The sequence below is a fragment of the Nansenia antarctica genome (assembly GCF_963989245.1).
Source record: "Nansenia antarctica genome assembly, chromosome: 5".
In the NCBI taxonomy this organism is placed as follows: Eukaryota; Metazoa; Chordata; class Actinopteri; order Argentiniformes; family Microstomatidae; genus Nansenia; species Nansenia antarctica.
Genome location: NC_137690.1, coordinates 38,480,333 through 38,499,285, shown reverse-complemented (window position 1 = coordinate 38,499,285; position 18,953 = coordinate 38,480,333). Strand labels below are relative to the sequence as shown.

At 42.6% G+C, this 18,953-nt stretch overlaps 1 protein-coding gene across 1 annotated transcript in view; it reads left to right on the top strand.

Annotated features, from left to right (window-relative positions):
• The window catches only part of arfgap2 (ADP-ribosylation factor GTPase activating protein 2), a gene marked incomplete at its 3' end in the record, with an annotated part of 54,812 nt that overhangs the window by 16,002 nt on the left and 19,857 nt on the right, over positions 1–18,953 (top strand). The window contains exons 11-14 of the mRNA XM_080531611.1: positions 7,136–7,267; positions 7,940–8,068; positions 8,366–8,515; positions 15,534–15,663. Coding sequence (XP_080387737.1) covers positions 7,136–7,267; positions 7,940–8,068; positions 8,366–8,515; positions 15,534–15,663 — 541 coding nt within the window. The remainder of the gene's footprint in view (positions 1–7,135; positions 7,268–7,939; positions 8,069–8,365; positions 8,516–15,533; positions 15,664–18,953) is intronic.

Here is an 18,953-nt window from a genome sequence, read left to right as displayed (position 1 = left end):
GTCGATGTAATCAGATCGTTAGTCAATGAATCGATGTGAATCGATGTATCGTTACACCCCTACTAGATAGTAGTATAATCATGCGAGATTTTATCGACCGGAGATCTCTGACACAGTCGTACATCAATGGCGCGGTTAAGGCTTATCCCTCTGAACCTTCGGTGCATCCCTACTCTCAAGTATTGTGATTTTCTGTCGTTTTTCTTTTCCCTGTCAGTGTCCCTGTTAGACATGCCATCATTATGAACAGCTAAGATACTGTTACTTGTTGACCTCCTAACTGTCTCTCGCGACGCGCCCGCCCCACACTTTGAGAAACACTGACCTATAATAATAATAATAATAATAATAATAATAATAATAACCAGGAGGCAGGCGGGGGGAGAGAGGAGGGGGGGAGAGAGAGGAGCGTGGGAGGGGGAGAGCAGAGAGAGGGGGAGAATGTTATATTGTTACTGAGATCGTTATTGTTACTGAGAGGTATAGTCACGGTATTCCGGTTAGAATTTCACTCGAATTGCACTAATTAGAGGATTTTATGTTGGTATTTATTTTGGTATTCCTCCTGAAAATGACTTGAACTTGCCTACTGCATTACTTGCACTTTTCCTTTTATTTGAACTTTTATATTTTATAGTATTATATTTTATGTTGGACTGTAAGAAAGAGAGGATATTTTTTGTTGTGGAATATTGCCCTGCAGTGCAGAAGTCTAATTTATATATTTGTACAAGAATAATTTAATAAAATACTGAAATGTTAATAAGAGAAGTTTTTGACATTTATTTGGGGAAAATTAAGTGATACATTAACCGAACAGTAAAAAAAATAATCGTTAGACTAATCGTTAAATTAGTCGTTAGAGTAATCGACTAACCGAGAAAAAAATCGCTAGATTAATCGTTAGAAAAATAGTCGTTAGGGACAGCACTAGTTCGAAGCTAGCATTAGGTGCTAGGCTGCTCGGTTAGCCCATTAGCGGGAACATTATTTGTTTCACAAAATAGGCTGATTTAGTTGACCATGAACATCAGAGACTATATTACGAATGTTCATTTAAAATACTTGTATACTGAGCACTGGTATAAGAACATGAACCAGAGAACAGCAGTAAATGAAATAACCCACAGTCGTCGCTGATGATGTTGCATTTTCAATTAGGATACGGGACGGGCGAAGAGAGAGAGAGAGAGGAGAGGGATTTCCTGAAATCCAAATGTCCCGCAAAATCGGACCAATCACAAAACTGTTTTGCAAGCGCGTCGCTTCGCGCATGTTGACAGCGATTCAGTCTGAGACGAGGTTAATTGCAACATTGTATTGTAACTTACTACACCCTAAATCGGAACGAAATGTAGGTCTGAAAGCGGCCTAAATCTAGCTCCAATCTACTTTTTCTCTGTTCTCCGGTCATAATACCTCACTGCCTTTCTCGTTGCGCAGCCTGAATCAAAGTGGACTGAATCAATTAGTTGCGGAGAACATTTATTTATGGCGGCCCGCCACGAATCAATGCATATAGAGGAAACCCTGGTGTGTTATGGTGCTTTTCCACTACAGGGCCAGTCCAGGTCAGTCCGGGCTGGCCCGGTTTATTATCCTTTTTCCATTGCCAACCGAGCTGGCCCGAAGCGAGCCGAACCGGGCCGAAGGGTACTTTTTAAGCTACCCTTCAAGAGCAGGAACTACAGGGCCGAAAGGTACTTTTTTGCCAGGCTGCGTGTGATGCTGCACACCGTTGATTGGTCAATGGAAATCGTCATCCCATGTTCATAGATTTCATCACTAACCGCCATTTTAAAATACCACAACAGATTTCGCTCTAGGAAAATGTCACTTACTGTTTCTGTAATAACGTATTAATAAAGATTTGAAAAAAATATGATAACCATCGTATTATCTTAGTTTAATGTCATTTCAATTCATCATAGAACTTTTATTTACAACAAGCATAACAAAAAATCGCTATTATGGCGATGTCCTGTAGAACTGAAAGCGGCAGTTAACAGGCAGGTAACATCCATATGCTGTATATATAAATAATGTCGGTGTCGACCGTGATAGCAGCGTCGTATCGACACCATTCAAATGGTTTCAGATTCCCTGTCCTCTCCCCTATCCGGACACGTTTGAATTGTTATCGTAACTAGTGTTGTTCCGATACCATTTTTTTATCCCGATACCGATACCGATACCTGACCGTGCAGTACTTGCCGATACCGAGTACCGATCCGATACCACGGCGTTTGAAAAAACTAAACAAAAAAACATGTTTTTTGAGCCGCATACTCACCTCGATGTAAAATTATTGCTAACACTTAGTCTGGCACTGCTCAAAACCTTTGTAAAACTCGTAAAGTTTTTGTAAAACTTAAGTAAAAAAAAAAAAAAAAAAAAATAACGTTTTTGTAAAGTACTCGCCGATACCGATACCAGCATTTTTGTGCGTATCGGTGGCCATGCCGATACTAGTATCGGTATCGGAACAACACTAATCGTAACCCACGGTAAACCACAGTTATTAACCCGCAAAGGGTGCCTCCGGGCACCGTGTTTGTCCGTGAATAACACCGGCTATGAAGGTGGTACAAACACAATACTACTTTGCTAACTTCACCATCGGTATACGGTCATTTTGAGCCCTGAACCACCGCGCTGACACCCCGAGAAGTTATGCTTTTAACCGTAAACTAAATGAACCGGGAGTTCACCCGCTGCGGCAAGCGTATCTATAACGAACGCGGAGATTGAATGAGCCCCGCGTCAGTCAGCCTTTCCGTAGAAATACGTCGCACCGTTATATATCTAACGTTACATGTTTTAAGGCTGATCTGTGCATGATAGTGCTGCATTATGTTGATCTATTTGTGACGCGATCTGGTGGAATGATCAAAGAGGGTGCAAAGTAATTTTTCTGTTTTTTACATATGCTTAAACTACAGATTGTAAGCTTTCAAATGATGTGTCATACATAGACATCGGGAAAAAATTTAAGACAACATGAGTATTTGAAACTTGTTAACCCTGAAAACTAAATCCTGAGGAAACGGCTTTGAAAGATTTGGGACTTTTTCACACCTTCACACCGGCAGGTAACAATAGCTGGTCAACCCCACCCCCAACCACTCCCCCTCTAGATTGACAGCTATCAGCTGTCAATACTGGTCACTGGGTCAGACAGCTATAGTTATACAGCTATAACATTATTACCTAGCAAGGTATTACCTAAGCTAATTACCCAGCTTATTATTATTTATGGTTGTTGTAACTGTTATTGTTAGTCTTTTAATGATACAAAAAAGTCTTCAATCAGAATCAGAATTTATTTTACAGTACACAAGAATAAAAATATTTCGCTTTGGTTCTTCAACAAGGTACATAGTCACAATAATAAGTAATAAAGTGATAAGTATAAGTGATGGTAGTCGCACTACAGCAGAACAATAGTGCGACAAGCTGTGCAAAGTACAATCAGTGTGCAAACATTAGTGTTAGTCACTGGGTCAGATAGACTTTTCAAAGAGAAGTTTACAGTACTAGATATTGCTAACATTATCACCTATCAATGTTATTACTGTAGCTAATTAGCCAGCTTATTATTATGGAGGCATTAAGAGTAATTTGCTGATGTCTTGTGCTGGAAATAGTGTAGAGCTCAGTAGTCAATGTCCAGCCTTATAGTTCAACATACAACAGACTATACATTCTGTCCAGCAAATGTCAGCCTTATAGTTCAACATACAACAGACTATACACAGGTAAGCATGCAAGGTCTGTGAATTGACTATCAATAGATAATAAATCATGACACAGTTCAAAATGCTGTATCTATGCCCAACTGTTCTTGTTATTCAACAAAATATTGCCAGAGTGTGTGGTGTACTTCAATGAGCACTCGGCTCTGAGTTGTTGAGCTGCTGTGTCTGGTGGGGTGGGGGGCATCAAAGCTGCAACAGAAAGAAGATAGTACATTAAAATATTGCCTACAGTTACTGGCACTCCATGTTTATAAAATACTACCATACCATGTTCATAAAATAGCTAGCCTAATACATGACAATGATAATTACCTAGTCACTAGGCTAGTGCTCAGAGTAGTGTTAGCGGCTAGCGGCTAGCTCGTTCATAACAAACAAAGGAACACATGTTTTTAAACTTTTAACATTTCTGTAATCTATTACACTTGACATGTTACATGTTACAGTATTTCCAGCACAAGACATCAGCAAATTACTCTTAATGCCTCCATAATAATCTTGACCCAGCCAATCTCTCCAACTACCGCCCCATCTCCAACCTACCATTCCTTTCCAAAACCCTAGAGCGCGTTGTCGCTGCCCAACTTCACTCCCACCTCCAATCCAACAAACTGTATGAACCCCTTCAATCTGGCTTCCGCCCACATCACAGCACTGAAACAGCCCTGGTCAAAGTAATCAACGATCTCCTCACCTCTGCAGACTCAGGTGCCCTCAACATCCTAGTTCTACTAGACCTGAGCGCAGCCTTCGACACAGTGTCCCACTCCATCCTCCTTCAAAGGCTGCGCCAACTGGGTGTTGAGGGCACCGCCCTGGACTGGCTCACCTCCTACCTCACCAACAGACACCAGTTCATCTCCCTCTCCGGTCACACCTCCTCCTCCTCCTCTGTCACACAGGGGGTCCCACAAGGCTCAGTCCTCGGCCCCCTGCTCTTCCTCTGCTACACACTCCCCCTCGGTCACATCATCCGCCAATTCAACCTGGACTTCCACTGCTACGCCGATGACACACAGATTTACATCACCACAAACTCCACCCAGAACCCACCCCTCACTCACATCGAAACCTGCATCTCCGCAATAAAAACCTGGCTCACACACAACTTCCTCAAACTGAACAGTGAAAAGACCGAAGTCATCCTCATCGGCACCAAATCCACCCTCAATAAAACCGGACCCATCACACTCACCATTGACGACACTACCATCACCCCCTCCCCCCTGGCTCGCAACCTCGGCTTCATTCTGGACCCCACCCTCTCATTTGATCCCCACGTCAGTTCCATTGTCAAGACATCCTACTTCCACCTCCGAAACATTGCAAAAATCAGACACTGCCTCTCCTGCACGCCTCTGCTGCACGCCTCCTCTCAAACACCCGCTCCCGTGACCACATCACTCCTGTCCTCCACTCTCTCCACTGGCTCCCCATTAAAGAACGTATACAATTCAAAGTCCTCATCCTCACATACAAAGCCCTCCATAGCCTGGCCCCCCCTTACCTGACTGACCTCCTTCTCCCCCACCGCCCTACCCGTACCCTTTTAAATCCCACCTCAAAACCTACCTGTTCTCCCATGCCTACAGCCTCCCCTACCCCTAGCCATCTCCCCCATCCCTGCCACCCCCGCCCCCCCCTGGACATGCATACAACCTCCCCTACCCCTAACCATCTCCCCTAACCCTGCCACCCCCCTCCCCCCATGGACATGCATACAACCTCCCCTTCCCCGTTCGTTAACTCTGTGTTCTATGTGCTCATGTTATCTGTTGCTTGTTGTTTCTGTGTTTTCCGTTTTTCCTCATATTGTCAGCGTCTTTGAGCCTCGGAAAAGCGCTATATAAATCTAATAAATTTTTATTATTAATTATTAAATTATTATTATTATTACACACTGAACATGAGTCTTACACACAACTTTTACAACGTAGACATACTAACCGTACTTACAACTTAGACAGACATTTCCGAGCTACAATGCTAGAATGCTAACAACAATGGCGGCCAGGAACAATGTGCTTTCAGTTAGTTGCTAGTGGGTAATAATAAAGAAATGTCTAAATACACGAACACACTGGTTTCAACTAGTAACTAACAACTAACTTAACTAACAAAGGCGCTATGTACATACATAGAACATCTTACCTTAGAGTCTGGTCGAACACATGCTGGTGTAAACAAACAAAGCAGCTGCTTCCTGAATCCTTCCCCGTAGCCAGTCGATCGACCAATGAGAAACAACCTGGAACCAGTTCCTCCCCTCCCACAAGGGAGGATTTCCCAGCAGATTTCAGGCGAAAAATAAGCTTATTTTGTTGACTAAGTACACGTATTTAACTATCGTAAAACTGCTCGAAAAAATAACGAGTGGGTAGTTCAAAACCTTAACTTGTGTCTGGTGACAAAAAAATGAAATCAGAATTTTTTTGTGTAAAAAACATTGAACGCAAATTTGAAGCCTTTGCCCTTTGCGCCCGTTTTGCAGTTCGATGACGTTGCGTCACATTTATATCGATCTATTCTTGCCAATTCCTTATTACCAGTGGAAAGGGGGAAGACTAAAACACTTTGAATGGAATAGATAGGACTTTCCGTTCAATGGAGGAAGCATGACACTCGCGAGTTCATCTCGCTTTTCCCCCCGTTGATGTATTAAACAATCTAAGCAATCTAATCAGAGCAGTTGTTATTGTGTAATATATTATTGATGGATGTGCCATTTTTGATGGAGAGCAGTGAACGGGTGACTTGATTTGCATGTATTTGACTAATGCCGATAGTCTTGCTCCGAAACCGGAGCTGTCTACAGCGGATTCCACAACGTTCATTCAAACTACCGTAATTCATGAACTATATGCCCAATCTAAAAAATTCAAACACTTTCTGAAAGCAGAGAAGTTGCACCTTTTGAACAGTTGAACTTTTTTAGGCTTATTACGGTAGTTCACCAACAAAAAAAGCACAGTGCTCAACGTGTCAGGAGACTCGCATTTCCCCCCGCTGATCTGTATAGCGGGGGGGGGGGGGGGAAATCTTATGACACGTAACTCCTCCTTGTCCCGGGTCGCTCCGTATAATGGAGAAGCGTTTCTGAAAGTACGGCACGGCTCGGATACAAAGTCGGCCGGGCTAGCCCTGTAGTGGAAAAGCACCATTAGTGTGTCTAGACCAGACCCTCTGTGTCAGTGTGTGTTAGTGTGTGTCTAGACCAGACCCTCTGTGTTAGTGTGTGTTAGTGTGTGTCTAACAGACCCTCTGTGTCAGTGTGTGTTAGTGTGTGTCTAGACCAGACCCTCTGTGTTAGTGTGTGTTAGTGTGTTAGTGTGTGTTAGTGTGTGTCAGTGTGTCTAACAGACCAGTGTGTGTTGCAGAGTGACGTCGATGCGCCTGGCCTACGCGGAGCTGGAGATCAACAGGAAGGTGGAGGAGAAGAAGATGCAGAGCCTGGAGGGCAGGAAGAGGGAGCAGGCGGAGAGGCTGGGCATGGGCTTCGGAAACAGGAGGTGACCTCACCCACTCACCACCCACTTCCTGTTCAGTAGGACTTGACTGTGGTCACGTGACGTCATCTCTCAGGTGACATCGTCCCACTAAAAGGGGCAGTTGTCTTAAAGATCAGTCAGGTCAGGTTAGATGTTTTCAGAGCCAGTGGTTGTGTCTGTCTAGCAAAAAGGCCTCAGTACCAAATGAATAGAAGAGATAATCAGATAAATGGATGATACGGAGCTGATCTGTTTGATAATATCGTCGTTTCTGTAAGCTGAGGCGTTATACTGCGTGATGGAATGGTAATCATTATCGTAAACAGGAAATCTTACGTTGGGGACTTGAGAAAGAGAGCGACACTGGCATTACAGAGAATAACACAAATATATTTTTTGTGCTTGACACAACCCTACTTTTTGATATCATTGATTTTAAGATTGAGTCAAACATTGTACCGTAGATTGTAACACTGTGTGTGTCTGGTGTGTGTGTGTGTGTGTCTGGTGTGTCTGGTGTGTGTGTCTGGTGTGTGTGTCTGGTGTGTGTGTGTGTCTGGTGTGTGTGTCTGGTGTGTCTGGTGTGTGTGTGTGTGTGTGTGTGTGTGTGTCTGTCTGGTGTGTGTGTCTGGTGTGTGTGTGTGTGTGTGTGTGTGTGTGTGTGTGTGTGTGTGTGTGTGTGTGTGTGTGTAGTGCGGTGTCTCACTCCGTCATGTCAGAGATGAAGGTGATAGATCAGGAGAGTCCTGCAGGGTCCAGGTCCTCCCAGCGCTCCAAACTGGACCTGCTGGACGAACCTGGCTTCTCCTCCGGACCCCCCAAGTACGACTCACACACACACACACACCCCCATGTACTTCACCTCAGGACCCCACAAGTACACACACACACACACAGACACACACACCTGTACTTCACCTCAGGACCCCCCCAAGTACACACACACACACATCCGTACCTCATCTGCAGTCACCCCCCAAGCACGCAACCCCCCCCCCCCCCACCCACACACGCACACACACCTCACATTTGGATCCCCACCCCATCAAGTACAGAATACCCACCTGTAGGGGGCGTGACCATGTTTTTATTTGTGTGTGTGTGTGTGTGTGTGTGCAGGTACAAGGACAACCCGTTCACGGCGGGGGAGGGTCTGGGGGGCCGGTGGGACTCTGAGGGCAGCGCCTCCTTCACCTCCTCCTGGGCCCTGGAGAAGGACGAGCCCAAAGACGACGTCACCATCTCCAGCATCCAGCCCATAGGGGACAGGTACACACACACACACAAAGACGTCGTCACCATCTCTAGTACAATATTTTGAGACAATTGACTTTGTGTAAAGCACTATACAAATACATTTGTTTGATTTCGTTGTACCCGTACAATGACAATAACGATCAAGACAATAAAGATAATTGATTCATTCATTCATTGATACACACACACAGCGCTAAATCGTGTGGACCTACAGTAGATGCAGTGCGAATCCCAAAGATTGTGTCGCTCACATGTACAAATATTTCGTAATGAGACTATGGCAGGACAAATGAGACTATGGTGGGACAAATGAGACTGGCAGGACAAATGAGACTATGGCAGGACAATTGAGACTATGGAGGGAGAAGTGCTAGCATTATCCATCTACCACCACTAGTGCTAGCATTATCCATCTACCACCACTAGTGCTAGCATTATCCATCTACCACCACTAGTGCTAGCATTATCCATCTACCACCGCTAGTGCTAGCATTATCCATCTACCACCACTAGTGCTAGCATTATCCATCTACCACCACTAGTGCTAGCATTATCCATCTATTATTCATTCGCACATTGATAATTGTCTTTGTGCCAAAATGAAAGTGTCACCTAGTGGGTCCGTCAGTAGTGTGTCAGTGGGGTGTCAGCAGGGTATCAGCAGTGTCAGCAGGGTGTCAGCAGTAGGGGTGTAACGGATCACCTAACTCACGGATCGGATCGTGTCACGGTTTTTGAGTCACGGATCGGATCATTTTTCGGATCAACACAAAACATTTTTGTTTTTATAAAAACTGTTTTTCCTTGAATTCTGTAAAAACACCACTTTTACTATGTGACAAAAACCAACAACATTCAAGATGTCAAAACTGGTAATATATATATATATATATATATATACATACATATATATATAATATATATATATAACATTCTACACTCAAACATTACATAATTATACTGAAATACACTCAATTTAAATGATAGGAGAGAGGGAGGAGGCGCCTGGTTGCAGCAGTGAATCACTGGGCTCTTTAACACTAGAACAGCCGTGAGGTGTTAAACAGCACCAGTGAGTACAAAAAAAATTCTACCTTTGCACTCGATCACATTTCAGGACCCTCCTTTCATGACTTTTCCTAGATATGTGCGTTCTACCACCCAGCATTTTTACATTTTCAAAATCGAGTTAGTATAAAGCGTTTTAGCAGTATTTCTGTGTGTGTCTGTGTATTTGTGGCTGCCATCTTTTTCTCCAAGCCTGCAATTCTCTTTTATATCAGCAGAGGTAGCAAGGGGGCACACACTGTGCTCAAATTCAGGCTTCAGTGCTGAATGAGACACAGTGCATAAGACTGATATTTGTGTTTATATATAGGCTACAATAACAATCCAAATAAGATATGTATATGTGCAGACAGTTATGAAAATGATAAAACTGTACAGTATGTCTCCCAATCAATGTTCGTTCAGACAATACAACCAAAGGCGTAAAAATACTGATGTTCTCATAATGTAATTATAGATATAGCTAAATTAGACTGTAGACTGCTATGGAGGTATATTGAAACCAATATATAGATTATATATATAGATTATATATACAACCTGATTGGATTAAATAAGATTCTGTTGTGATTGTGTTGACATTGTTGTGATTGCAAAATAAATCTTGGTTATGTAATGTGTAAAGAACATGATGACACGAATGCCTAATGTCTTTTTTGTATATCACTGTAGACCACGTTGTAGTAGTAGCCTATATATAGCATTGAATGACACTATGTACAGCACTGTCAATTTTTAAATAATGCAATAGGCTATATATATGAATGTTCAGTTGTGATATGAAGTAGCCAACAATTCTCATGTCGACCATGATAATAATAGGCTACAACAAGGTTGTACATAGATATACGCAGATTCATATTTGGATAGTTGATTCTTTTTTAATAATGATAATCAACTTTCATTCATTAGTAAAGCTCCCGCAGTCTCAATCAATCTCCTCTCCATATATAGCATTTAATCTGTTCCATAGTTCGTTCTCAGCTGACTCAAGCTTCATATCAGATTTCTCTAATAATTTCCCCACTTCTCTGCTTATAGGAACTTTATGCATTTTAGAGAAACATGCAGAGCATGTATTTGACAAAGAAACGTGTAGGCTAAGAACTAGTTTCTAAAGTGAGTATCACTTGACTTCATACAATCACTTGATGCACGGGGGAGGGTAATCTTATTGATCGTTTGCCATTAGCAAACAATAGCTGCCAATTCATGAGCGAGCCAAGCGGGTTTCAAAGCTGCCAAGCAGGTTTCAACACTTACACGCTTACAGCAGTCGATTGTCTGCTGATGTTACGGGCACGGCCGGCGTGAAGTTCACGACAAATAAACAGGCTTTATCACTGTGAAGCTCATAACTATGATAACACAATATTGCAATATTTATTACTATTATTTTTGTATAATAATAATCAACCATCATTCGTTAGTAATGAAAACTCCTGCAGTTCCGATCAATCTCCTCTCCACTTTACACATTACATAACCAACATCTCTTTTGACATCACAACAATGTCAACACAATCACAACAGAATCTTATTTTATCCAACCAGGTTTTATATTTTGATTATGACATCATGTCTTTCAACATTGTCACACTTTTCATTACACACATTAGCGGCATCAAAAATGATGGGCTGGGCGTGCGAGGGAGCGTGCTTATTCTGGCAGATTGTGAAATATTAAAACCAATAACATTCTGAATGATTTATCATTCTGTACTCTTTCTCTCCTTTCTTTCATGTATTTTCTTTTCCTTTTCTCAATTAGTAGTCTCCTAATCTCGCTACAGTTTGAGCGAGACTGTAACTGTCATTGTTTGAATGAATGAATGGTCTTTATTTGTCATTGATATAGTACAGGTACCAAACAACGAAATTTGGGAGGGGGGGCTCCCCTGGTGCTAGGAAACTAGGTGCTAGGAACTGGTGCTATAACTGTGTTCATGTTATAATGTTTAGTGAACGAACAATTGTTGGGTGTTTGCCACAAATCGGAATTCTCTTGCCGTGAAATGTGTACATCAAATAACATGATGTCGGCGATCTACTAGAACTGCGGGACGACTGCAATGTAGCTACCACTTGACTTCATACAATCACTTGATGCACGGGGGAGGGTAATCTTATTGATCGTTTCCATTAGCAAACAATAGCTGCCAATTCATGAGCGAGCCAAGCGGGTTTCAAAGCTGCCAAGCAGGTTTCAACGCTTACACGCTTACAGCAGTCGATTGTCTGCTGATGTTACGGGCACGGCCGGCGTGAAGTTCACGACAAATAAACAGGCTTTATCACTGTGAAGCTCATAACTATGATAACACAATATTGCAATATTTATTACTATTATTTTTGTATAATAATAATCAACCATCATTCGTTAGTAATGAAAACTCCTGCAGTTCCGATCAATCTCCTCTCCACTTTACACATTACATAACCAACATCTCTTTTGACATCACAACAATGTCAACACAATCACAACAGAATCTTATTTTATCCAACCAGGTTTTATATTTTGATTATGACATCATGTCTTTCAACATTGTCACACTTTTCATTACACACATTAGCGGCATCAAAAATGATGGGCTGGGCGTGCGAGGGAGCGTGCTTATTCTGGCAGATTGTGAAATATTAAAACCAATAACATTCTGAATGATTTATCATTCTGTACTCTTTCTCTCCTTTCTTTCATGTATTTTCTTTTCCTTTTCTCAATTAGTAGTCTCCTAATCTCGCTACAGTTTGAGCGAGACTGTAACTGTCATTGTTTGAATGAATGAATGGTCTTTATTTGTCATTGATATAGTACAGGTACCAAACAACGAAATTTGGGAGGGGGGGCTCCCCTGGTGCTAGGAAACTAGGTGCTAGGAACTGGTGCTATAACTGTGTTCATGTTATAATGTTTAGTGAACGAACAATTGTTGGGTGTTTGCCACAAATCGGAATTCTCTTGCCGTGAAATGTGTACATCAAATAACATGATGTCGGCGATCTACTAGAACTGCGGGACGACTGCAATGTAGCTACCACTTGACTTCATACAATCACTTGATGCACGGGGGAGGGTAATCTTATTGATCGTTTCCATTAGCAAACAATAGCTGCCAATTCATGAGCGAGCCAAGCGGGTTTCAAAGCTGCCAAGCAGGTTTCAACGCTTACACGCTTACAGCAGTCGATTGTCTGCTGATGTTACGGGCACGGCCGGCGTGAAGTTCACGACAAATAAACAGGCTTTATCACTGTGAAGCTCATAACTATGATAACACAATATTGCAATATTTATTACTATTATTTTTGTATAATAATAATCAACCATCATTCGTTAGTAATGAAAACTCCTGCAGTTCCGATCAATCTCCTCTCCACTTTACACATTACATAACCAACATCTCTTTTGACATCACAACAATGTCAACACAATCACAACAGAATCTTATTTTATCCAACCAGGTTTTATATTTTGATTATGACATCATGTCTTTCAACATTGTCACACTTTTCATTACACACATTAGCGGCATCAAAAATGATGGGCTGGGCGTGCGAGGGAGCGTGCTTATTCTGGCAGATTGTGAAATATTAAAACCAATAACATTCTGAATGATTTATCATTCTGTACTCTTTCTCTCCTTTCTTTCATGTATTTTCTTTTCCTTTTCTCAATTAGTAGTCTCCTAATCTCGCTACAGTTTGAGCGAGACTGTAACTGTCATTGTTTGAATGAATGAATGGTCTTTATTTGTCATTGATATAGTACAGGTACCAAACAACGAAATTTGGGAGGGGGGCTCCCCTGGTGCTAGGAAACTAGGTGCTAGGAACTGGTGCTATAACTGTGTTCATGTTATAATGTTTAGTGAACGAACAATTGTTGGGTGTTTGCCACAAATCGGAATTCTCTTGCCGTGAAATGTGTACATCAAATAACATGATGTCGGCGATCTACTAGAACTGCGGGACGACTGCAATGTAGCTACCACTTGACTTCATACAATCACTTGATGCACGGGGGAGGGTAATCTTATTGATCGTTTTCCATTAGCAAACAATAGCTGCCAATTCATGAGCGAGCCAAGCGGGTTTCAAAGCTGCCAAGCAGGTTTCAACGCTTACACGCTTACAGCAGTCGATTGTCTGCTGATGTTACGGGCACGGCCGGCGTGAAGTTCACGACAAATAAACAGGCTTTATCACTGTGAAGCTCATAACTATGATAACACAATATTGCAATATTTATTACTATTATTTTTGTATAATAATAATCAACCATCATTCGTTAGTAATGAAAACTCCTGCAGTTCCGATCAATCTCCTCTCCACTTTACACATTACATAACCAACATCTCTTTTGACATCACAACAATGTCAACACAATCACAACAGAATCTTATTTTATCCAACCAGGTTTTATATTTTGATTATGACATCATGTCTTTCAACATTGTCACACTTTTCATTACACACATTAGCGGCATCAAAAATGATGGGCTGGGCGTGCGAGGGAGCGTGCTTATTCTGGCAGATTGTGAAATATTAAAACCAATAACATTCTGAATGATTTATCATTCTGTACTCTTTCTCTCCTTTCTTTCATGTATTTTCTTTTCCTTTTCTCAATTAGTAGTCTCCTAATCTCGCTACAGTTTGAGCGAGACTGTAACTGTCATTGTTTGAATGAATGAATGAATGGTCTTTATTTGTCATTGATATAGTACAGGTACCAAACGACGAAATTTGGGAGGGGGGGCTCCCCTGGTGCTAGGAAACTAGGTGCTAGGAACTGGTGCTATAACTGTGTTCATGTTATAATGTTTAGTGAACGAACAATTGTTGGGTGTTTGCCACAAATCGGAATTCTCTTGCCGTGAAATGTGTACATCAAATAACATGATGTCGGCGATCTACTAGAACTGCGGGACGACTGCAATGTAGGCTACCATATCATACCGTTTTATATTGAAAAATATGATGGTAAATAAATACATGTGGGACCGATGTATGATGGCAGAGGTGTGGTGTGTATCAGTCAGTCTTGTTCCAGCGATAAGACATGCGCTCTGATCAATGAACAGAGATCGGGTTTCCCCCGGGTGTGTTGGGTGTTCACGCTTCTTGCGTGACATCGCCCTCCAGCGATCTTTGTGCGTCAGTACACTCTTCTCTATGTTAAACTATCATAGTGCTGAAGCACACCTCATCGCGCTTGAATAAGGTCGCGATCCGCTGCGCTCCCAGTGTTAAAGCAGATGAATAAACATGTTTTATGCCACTTTTAACTAAATAATAAAGTGAACCCTTATTTTGAACATGGTATGAAAAAAATGCCAACATTATCAGAAGTTGTCGAGCTACCTTTTTCGTGCCTCCCGTCATAGTTGACAGAGAAGCCAAAGTGCTCCCATACATGGGATTTAAATGACGAGGGAGGCATTGAGTTCTTCTCCGCCGAACAACGTAACATGATACACTTGGGCCGCGTTCGTAAATTTGCTTTGAGAGCGCCGGAGCGCACACTGGGTCCGACGTCATAAAGGGACCAAGTAATTTGATTGGACAAGAGGCGTTCCTTGAACGCTGATCAGATTCCAGAGCGGATTTACGAACGCAGCCTTGTTGTTGTGGATTCCCAGCTTCACGTGTAGCTAGCAAACAACAGATTCTTTTTCTTTCGCATTATCAACCTATCATTGCGCTTTAGAGTGAAACAAAGCCCGCAACTGTCGCGTCTATCTTTTCATGGCAACTCTACATTGTGATTTACAAGAGATATTAAGTAAGATATTAAGTAATATTATTACATTATTGTTAACATTTTGCAATTGGTCCGCGGTACACATGCGTTCCGAACCGTGGAGGGCGATCCGAACGGATCACGGAATTTCCGTGATCCGTTACACCCCTAGTCAGCAGTGTGTCAGGAGGGTGTCAGCAGTGTGCTCCCTGGCTGCAGGCTGCCCAGCAGGAGGAAGGCGGCGGAGGCGGCGGCGCCCGCGGCAGAGTCCAGCGAGGCCAGGCAGAAGTTCGCCAACGCCAAGGCCATCTCCTCTGACATGTTCTTCGGCCGCGAGACCAACGCTGAGGTGCGCGCACACACACACACACACACACACACAATTAGTCAGTCAGTCAGTCTTTCTCTCTCTGTCTCTCTCTCTGTCTCTCTCTCTGTCTCTCTCTCTCTCTCTCTCTTTTTCTCTCTTTCTTTCTCTCTCTCTCTGTCTCTCTCTCTCTCTCTTTCTCTTTTTCTCTCTCTCTTTCTTTCTCTCTCTCTATCTTTCTCTCTCTCACATACTCACAAAATACATACAATGTCCCTCATGAACTATACCATTGTCCCTAATGCAATAGTCAAGATGTTGATCATAAATATTTAATTCATCTAATTCCCAGTGTGGCATGTATCTGTCATTATGTCAATGATATGTGGTGTGTTCCCAGTATGATGTGTTGGTGTGTGTAATGTGATGATGATGGTGTGTTCCCAGTATGTGTTGGTGTGTGTAATGTGATGATGACGGTGTGTGTTCCCAGTATGATGTGTTGGTGTGTGTAATGTGATGATGATGGTGTGTGTTCCCAGTATGATGTGTGTGTGTTTGTGTAATGTGATGATGATGGTGTGTGTTCCCAGTATGATGTGTTGGTGTGTGTAATGTGATGATGATGGTGTGTGTTCCCAGTATGATGTGTGTGTGTGTGTGTGTGTGTGTAATGTGATGATGATGATGGTGTGTGTTCCCAGTATTATGTGTTGGTGTGTGTAATGTGATGATGATGGTGTGTGTTCCCAGTATGATGTGTGTGTGTGTGTGTGTAATGTATGTGATGATGGTGTGTGTTCCCAGTATGATGTGTGTGTAATGTGATGATGGTGGTGTGTGTTCCCAGTATGATGTGTGTGTGTGTGTGTGTGTTGTGCGTGTGTGTGTGTGTGTGTGTGTGTGTGTGTAATGTATGTGATGATGATGTGTGTTCCCAGTATGATGTGTGTGATGTTTAGGGCTGCAACAACGAATCAATTAAATCGATAAAAATCGATAACAGGCTTCCGGTTGGCGATGTAAGAGCAAATACGTCGAAAACAGGTCTCCCGATTATATTGCAAATTGCACTACTAAAACAACTTTAAACCTCTACAAAATTGTCACAGCTCATTATGAGTATCCTAGGCACCTTTTGATGTCAAAATGAGCAACTCATAAACTACTAAGAAACCCAGCGCACAGACCCCCGCGGCAACACGAGCTAACATTAGCATAGCAAGCAAACTAGCGACCATGGCTGCAGCCCAGGAGAATAGCAACGGTGCTAAAGGTAGCCTACCTGCTGCTGACAACATCTCCATGACGCAGCTGGTGGCCGAGCTGGCGAAGCAGAGAGCCGGACTGAAGGAAGATGTCTCTCAGCTTATCCAAGTATCCTTAAAGCCTCTTGAAACTGCTGTGGATGCCCTCCGGGACACGGTCGGCTCATTCCAAGCCCGCCTCATAGCTACAGAGACTATCGCCGGAGAGAACTTTGAACGACTGACCACGGCTGAAGCTACAATCAAAACTCTCCAGACCCAGAATCAAGTCTTGCTGGACCATGTAGACGACATCGAAAACAGGTCACGCAGATCCAACTTGAGGATAGTGAACATCCCGGAGGGCAGCGAGAACGGCAAGGACCCGGTTAAGTTCATCTCTGAGCTCCTGGTAGACTGCATGGGTCCTGATGTGTTCACCGAGCCGCCTGAGCTGGAAAGAGCCCATCGATCACTTGCCCCAAAACGGGACGGGAAACCAGCGAGACCGTTCATCGTGCGCTTTCTTCGCTTTCAGCAAAAAGAGGCAGCCCTGCGGTGGTCCAGGAGCCATGAGGTGCAGTTCCGGGGGTCCCATCTGAGGTTTTACCGCGACTTAAGCTCCGCACTGGCGAGGAAACGCACCGCTTACAACGGCGTCAAACAGGCACTCTACCAGAAGGGAGTCCGGTTCCGTCTGATGCACCCCGCACGTCTGGTGGTAACCTTCGAGTCACAAACTTTCACATTCGACTCACCTGAAGATGCCCAGGAGTTTTACAAACGTCGGGTAGATAAGGAGTGATGTCTGGAGGCATTCGTATTGAGTAAAAGGACCCATGCATGCGTGTTTGCCGAACGGGACTTAACACAGTCTCGCTATTACTGTCTGAAATGGGTCCCCGCTGCCAGGTACATTATTATTATTTCCCCTGCCTTTTTTCCTGCAATGTGCACGTTGGAAATCGTTTGGTTTGAACGGGTTTGTATTGTTTCGAGTCATTCTGGCTGTACACATCAGCCGTGTAGTGGTATATTGTTCTTTTCCCTGCCTTTTTTTTTGCGGTGTACGCGTTGGGATTCGTTTGGTTTAAAGTTGTTTACGTGTTAATGTTCGCCTTTGGACTGACACTAACGAAACAACTATTACCCCAACATGTAAATTTACATTTGTCAATGTGCTGGGTCATTTATCTTATTTTATGTAGTGGTATTATGGTTGTATAGTATATGGAAGGCTACATTGTATTGTAGTAATTATATTATTGCTATGTTTAATACTGCCTATATATACAGATCTGTTTCTATTATTTTATCCGTTCTCCCTCTTTCGACATATTTACTATATGTTTTTGTAGTGATGTTACTACCTATACAAATTGATCGGGAGTTCCTCGTGAAAATAGGGTTAATGGGATTAGGCCTACACTCGCGGAAGACCAACGAAGATTTGGTGAGCCTGCAGTTTGCCTCAATTGGGGAGGCAAACATAGGCAATGTTTATATTATTTTTTTCTATGTTGTATTGTTATCTAGGGTAATCTGGGATTTTGTTTGGGTTAATAGGGTATTGGGTGTGTGCATCCCTGGTCATTTTTGCAGTTTTAATTGTTTGTTTTCAACATTTTACTATACATTTATAAGTGGAGGTACCTTTTTACTTGCTATACGTGTTTTTTCCAGTAAGTGCTGGGCTGTGATATGGCAGAACATATATTTCTTTATATGTATTACCAACAAATTTCATAGATTATGAACAGGACACAGAATAGTAGTCAGACTGCAGGGGGGGCGAATACAAGATTTATTTCATGGAATGTTAAAGGTTTGAATGGACCTGTTAAACGGACCAGAATATTTGCACATCTTAAACTTTTAAAGTGGGAAATTGCTTTCTTACAAGAAACACATTTGATGGTTAGAGATCATAGTAGACTTAAAAAATCAGGGGTTGGCCAAATCTTTCATTCAGACTTTAATTCTAGATCACGTGGCACAGCGATCCTAATCCACAAGAAAACACTATTCAACGCCACTGATATTATATCTGACCCACACGGCCGTTTTATCATTGTCTCAGGGTCC